The sequence below is a fragment of the Schistocerca serialis genome, unplaced genomic scaffold (assembly GCF_023864345.2).
Source record: "Schistocerca serialis cubense isolate TAMUIC-IGC-003099 unplaced genomic scaffold, iqSchSeri2.2 HiC_scaffold_1343, whole genome shotgun sequence".
NCBI classification, from domain to species: domain Eukaryota; kingdom Metazoa; phylum Arthropoda; class Insecta; order Orthoptera; family Acrididae; genus Schistocerca; species Schistocerca serialis.
The window spans coordinates 1,620,318-1,626,317 of NW_026047562.1; the positions used below are offsets into that span (position 1 = coordinate 1,620,318).

The 6,000-nt window shown below is 45.3% G+C and overlaps 1 protein-coding gene across 1 annotated transcript in view; it reads left to right on the forward strand.

The window, feature by feature from the left end:
- The window catches only part of LOC126439765 (TD and POZ domain-containing protein 1-like), a 214,763-nt gene extending 213,230 nt beyond the window's left edge, over positions 1-1,533 (forward strand). The window contains exon 4 of the mRNA XM_050090589.1: positions 1,146-1,533. Coding sequence (XP_049946546.1) covers positions 1,146-1,533 — 388 coding nt within the window. The remainder of the gene's footprint in view (positions 1-1,145) is intronic.
- Positions 1,534-6,000: the final 4,467 nt, after the last annotated feature.

The window sequence follows — 6,000 nt, forward strand, 5'->3', positions numbered from 1 at the left end:
TACAAGTATTTTGATATTTGTAAGTGAACATGCGATAATGAATCAACACTCTGTTTGTATTTCTTACAGGCACCTGATTTCTTTCTGGCATGATCTAATTTATGCATTGCATTAGATACAGGAAATACAGTACTTTTTTGAGACTGGTCTAAAGTTACGGTTTAAGTGTTTGTACTACTACTGAAAGAGAAATTTTACTCGGAAGCAGCGTAGCTGGTGTACACTGTAAGTTTACTTAGACCTTTTTAAGTATAAATGTAAAGTTTTACGCCTTCTGTAGTGCTGTGTAACTTATTTTGTGTCCAGAATTTTCAGAAAATGCAAAAAGTTGCACAAAGTTAACATGACTGAGTGTAGTAGTTGTGCAGGATACCACCTGCCACAGACCATATGGTGGGTTGCAAAGTTTGTAAGCAGATGGAAATGAATGTTCCAGTGGATGTATCTCTTGTTGCATGCATGATTATATGAGCACATGTGATGATTATTATGCAGCGGGTAGTTTGTGTGTGTGTGTGTGTGTGTGTGTGTGTGTGTGTGTGTGTGTGTGTGTGTCAGGGAGAGTCGACCTGGTGCCCTTGTTGTATTTGAAATATGTCGACCAACTTATTGTGTACGAAGCAGTGACTTTTATATTTTATGTCGGTATGTCAGGAAATTTCCATGTTACTGGTCTGAATCACTTAGCTGTCTGGTGAGGAAATTGTATTTCAGTACTTACAGATACGTTTAGTTTCTAGTGTTTTCTTCCTAAGTGACTGAAGGAATTGGTACCCAGAGAAGGTAGTTTTAGGGGTCTATTTGAATGTAGATGAAGGATTGGGTAGCAACTGCATGCCGAGGTGAAAGGAGGCGGATCTGTGGAGTGAACTATGAGGGAATGTGCCAAATGTATTTGTTACGGGATGGAGTGCACCTATTTTTAATGGGAGATGGCTGAAGTTTTTGATTATGGGCTAGTGCTGTGCATCTGTCTGTAATACGCTGGTTAACCCGTATCGCAGAAGCGAGATTTCTAGATTTGTGACTTGTCGCTCGGAAGAAGTGTATTCCGAATTGTTGGCAGTTTTGCGGCTGTGACAGTTTTTTTAATTTGGTGTGTGTGTCTCGATAGTAGAGACTAAGTGTGTCGATGTTTTGTGCAGGAGCCTTTCTGATGCAGAGCGAGGCAGGAGGCTGAGAGAGGCGGCTAAGGAGGGGGCGGTGGAGGAGGCGCGGGCGTTGCTCGCGGCTGGGGCGGACGTGGGGGGGAGGAGCGGGGACGGGTGGACCGCCCTGCACTGGGCTGCATGGAGAGGCCACGCGGCTGTGGTGCGGCTGCTGCTCTCTGCGGCGTCCGACCCCAACGCCAGGAATCACTGCGGGCAGACGCCGCTGCACTGGGCGGCATGGAATGGCCACGCAGAAGCGGCGGCTGCGTTGCTCCAGGCCGGAGCCGACAGGGGGGTGAGGGCTACTGACGGGAACACCCCCCTGGACGTCGCCAGGCGGTACAACCATCAGGAGATCGTCAGGATGCTAACACAGAGTTAATACACGCCACTAGAGGAAATGGCATCCTGTACTTCATTCTACATGATATTAAAATAAAAAATTGAAAAAAAAAGATCGCTTTCTCTATTCATTTCTACCTTTTGAAGTCCACACAATTTCTCCAGTAAGACCACAACTACTGCAACAACAGGAGATATCTGTAAACCAACGTGACAAACCTTCCTTTTGAGAATTCACTCTGTAAAACATTTCACAAGCAATTTCTGCAAAAGCTCGGCAACAATTGCAAAATACTCCATCATTCATAAACTCCACTTCTCTCTCCCTCTCTCTTGTGTTTCTCGTCCCATATACAGTATTCAAACAGCTTACAAGAATACAGCCGACGTCTCTCACAACCGCCTGTATTTCGAAATGTAAACACCCAATCTCTTCCAAGACACAAATGCGAGAATACCGGTTGTTGTGCGTTAATGTTAGTTCTTTGCACCAGTCTCCTACATTACCTAATTACTGCAAACTATTTGCTAGCAGTGTCTATGTTGCTACATTACATCACTGCGAACTGCACCATTCTCATATTACTGCCATATAAGCTGTTCACTTAGAATGTATCTTCACTTGCGACCTCACACTGAATTCACTTACGTGCGTGCATTGCACAAGTACTTTTCGTGTTTAATTGTAATGTCACATTGGTAGCAGTGCTCACACCACATCATGCTCACACCATCTGCAGCCTTCTTGCCAGCTCACCTTCAAATAAAGAGAATTGAAGAACCACCTAAAATCATTCGACTCCCAAACACCTCACTTGCTGCTCTTACAGAACAACCTACCATCTCTCAAGGAATTACACTCAATCACGTGGGACATGCAGCCATCACTGGAAGTATACGGCAGTTTCCCCAAATTACACTTTTGCGTCTCTGTAGACGCTTTGGAAGCAGACCACACTTCGAACACTCATTCCCCTGTCTGCTGTGACACAATTAGACTTGGCATCCCCGTGCGTGCATGTGTGACCAAAGCGGCAGACTGCATTCTGAACAAGAGCCTCTGTGGCCCTCATGTGGCGGCGTTACACACGGAAGCTCCTCAACATTCTCTGTGAGGAAGCAGCGACGCCAGGAGACAGTATTGACTTGCTGAGTGACCTCCACGGCATTGATGAATACTTCAGGCTCTGCCAGTTGATCCTCAACATAAATAAATGTAATACACTCTGCATACACAGGAAAAGAAATCCACTACTCTACAATTACACTGCTAATCACAAATTGCTGGAAACAGTAAGTCACCTACCGTAAAATATCTAGCAGTAACTATCCAGAGCGACGCTACGTGCAATGACCAAAAATACCAATTGGTAACAAACTGCAGTACATCTTTTCTCAGCGATTCCATAATCATATGTTTTGGGCTCCTAATTCCAAATTTCGTGCTTCCTGCCCTGTAGTATGTCGACTTCACAACGAAAGCCTCAAAATTTTCCGACTTTTCTCAGATTTTCATTTATTTCACAAAGACTACGTGTTTCTCAAAGTTGAAAACCCAACACAAAATTAAATTGGACAAACTCTTCTACAACATGCAGCAATCAGCAGTGATTTTCTGACGGCGAGTGGTGACCGCGCTAGAGCGTCCTAAAAAAACGGTGACTCCCCAAAATTCGGATCGCGCCTAACGCCATTCACCTGTTGCACTCTGCTATTACGGCACTTTCGAACGGTATGGCACGCGTCAGCAGACGGAAAACAGCCCAGAACTCCATCTGTGTTCTTCGCATCGTCAAACACAATAGCACTCACGGCAGACATCTGCTGTCCAAACAGACGTCATATATTTTGAAACGTGTTCGCATTTATTTAAACTAGTGCTTGTAAGTGTGTGGTTGGTATCTGAGAAATGGCTAAAATTTCTTTTGATATCGAAATACGTAAATCTCAGTCCAGTGCGACAGAAATGTGTAAAAATTAAATTTTGAACGGAAGTATGCGAAGCACATGCTACACGATGCGAAATCCAGGCTAGCCCGTACAGTGACCAATTCGCCTGCGAGAGCGCAGGTGGTTTTCAATGTAATTTATACATACCATTTGTTTGCAAAACAGATAACTGAAATTAAAATATTGGTCCTGAATACTGTGAATCCTTATCTTCAAACTTGTAAACAATAACTGCACCAGATCTGAAGTCGTGTCTATTGTGCAAATGAAGATAAAATGTAACGCATCCCGCATTGTGTCAAAACTGCTCCAAAATTCACAAGATAACGCCTTTCTGAGATAATTTACCGATTTGGAAAGTCTGAAATGATAATTTCACAGATACATTCTGGTGTGAGGCGGAGGACAGTTTGAGTACCACAGCTGTTCCGGCCTTTTCCTGTTGCAGCCGCGATGCTAGAAATATCTTTGAACTACTCGTCTATTAAGAGCTCTGAATGGAAAGTAAGAAACCCGGAGAACATCTGGCGTGCATTTCCTCGCCATGTTACAGTTTTAGGTGGAACCTTTAACCTGCCACCTCTGCAGTGGGCGACATAGGTGGCTGACACTGACGGCAGGGCCAGGGAATCGTGAGAAACTGATCCAGGTGCTTTACTCAAAAACTACCTCGGGCCATTAATCTAAGAAACGAGTCGTGAAGACAGCATCTTACACTTGCAAGTGACAAATAGACCCGAACTTTTCGAATCTGTTAGGGTAGAACGGGGAATCAGCTATGCCAAGACCGTTACAGTGTTACTGAATACGACCGTAACCATAAATAGAAAATAAATAGGGAATATTATTGTGCTTAGCAAGAGCGACGAGAAACAGGCTTCAGGTTACCTTTCCTTTCCTCTGCAGCAGCAACAGCGCGGGTATCAGTGGAAGAAGTTGAAGAGCATTGTGAAATACGCTTCAGACAGGTGTGTACCGACCAAATGCGTTTCAAGCCCAGTTTCACAGCGATGAGTTTACAGCACTTGTTTTCGTTTAAGTGCGCGTCTGCGCACGCCAGATCACGAGATAACAAAGGAATTTCAGAGATCCGAATTTCATCGATAAAAATGACGCCAAAGAAACAGTTGTTTCTGGAAAGAGCAACGTATCTGTAACATGTTGCATTACTCCCTACGTAACGAAAGCCCGTGTAAACATTCGGTCTTGTCTGTAAGGCAGAAACGCTTACGACACTGTTATTCACGTGCAAACAGCAACAGGTGGCGTCAGACTGGCCGCGCAAACGGCCGGCGCAGTCGCCGAGGGGAACTGGCAGGGGGGGGGGGGGGGAGCGACGCAGAATGCGGGCAGCGAATCCGGCAGAGGGCCGCGCATGCGCAGAAGCAGCGGCGGGGCGGGAGCAGGCGGTAGGGGCGGTCCGACCACGGCGGCGGAGAAAAGACCGGCCACACGACAGGGGGGCCGAAACTAAATCGGAACCATCACTTCCGACATAAAATCTGTAATACTGTTTAGCGAGTACTGCTCCAGTTGTACTCAACAATTTCAAAGTCGGTGATGATCGCAGACACCGGTGTCCGGCTGCCATTTAGTGTCCCAGTATTACAAAGATATTTTCTCTCGCCCTCCCAGCAGTTTCGCAGTTACGTCACAGCACGCTACATCTGTCTAATGGCAATCTACTATGTACTAACAGTAAACATTATTTCGATAACAACCTCTGTTAAAATTAGTGCTCTGGATGATTTAATACATGTAATGTTTTATTTTTGCAGCAAGTCTCAATGACAGGTATAGGTACATCCGCTGACTTTGAAGCTGTCATTACTATCGATGCAGAAATCAACAGCGCAACGGCAGTTCTTTTAAGGGTTGGGTTTACACCTGAAAACGTCCAACTTTATCCCAGCAGACGTGCAATTGCATGTTCTGTCGCTGAGACATTCCGCTTAAATATTTACGCGCCATCCGGGACTGACGTTACACATGCACGATCGGACTATTTTTTAATCAGGATGTCCCACGTCTTTTGGTAAATGTGTGTATGTGAAGCACATGCTACACGATGCGGATTAGAGGCTAGTCAGTATATCGAACAATTCGCCTGCGAGAGAGAGCAGGCCGATTTCAGTGTAATTTGTATATGTCATTTGTCTGCAAAACAAATGACTCTGATTAAAATGTTGGCCCTGAATATTGTTAAGCTTTGTATTTAGACTTCATTCACCCGTTTGAAACATCTAAAATGATGTATTTTCACACATAGATTGTGACAGTCACTGTACCTTACAGTGGACATGAACGTTGATGGTAATTAAATTTGTTGGCCTAGCTGTGTGAACGGAACGCTCCTCTGTTCTGGAACCAGTTACTATTAAGAGAGTGACGGAACTGTCAAAAACGTACGGTACAGGTCCAGCGCGACAGCCGTCTGGAGGCAAAGGGTGCCAGCATCACAGAACCAGCAGAGGGATTCGATACGCCCGCGCATGCGCAGAAGTACGCCTTCTGCTTCTCGCTCGGGTGGCCACCGGCCAAGTGCAGAGTTTCGTAA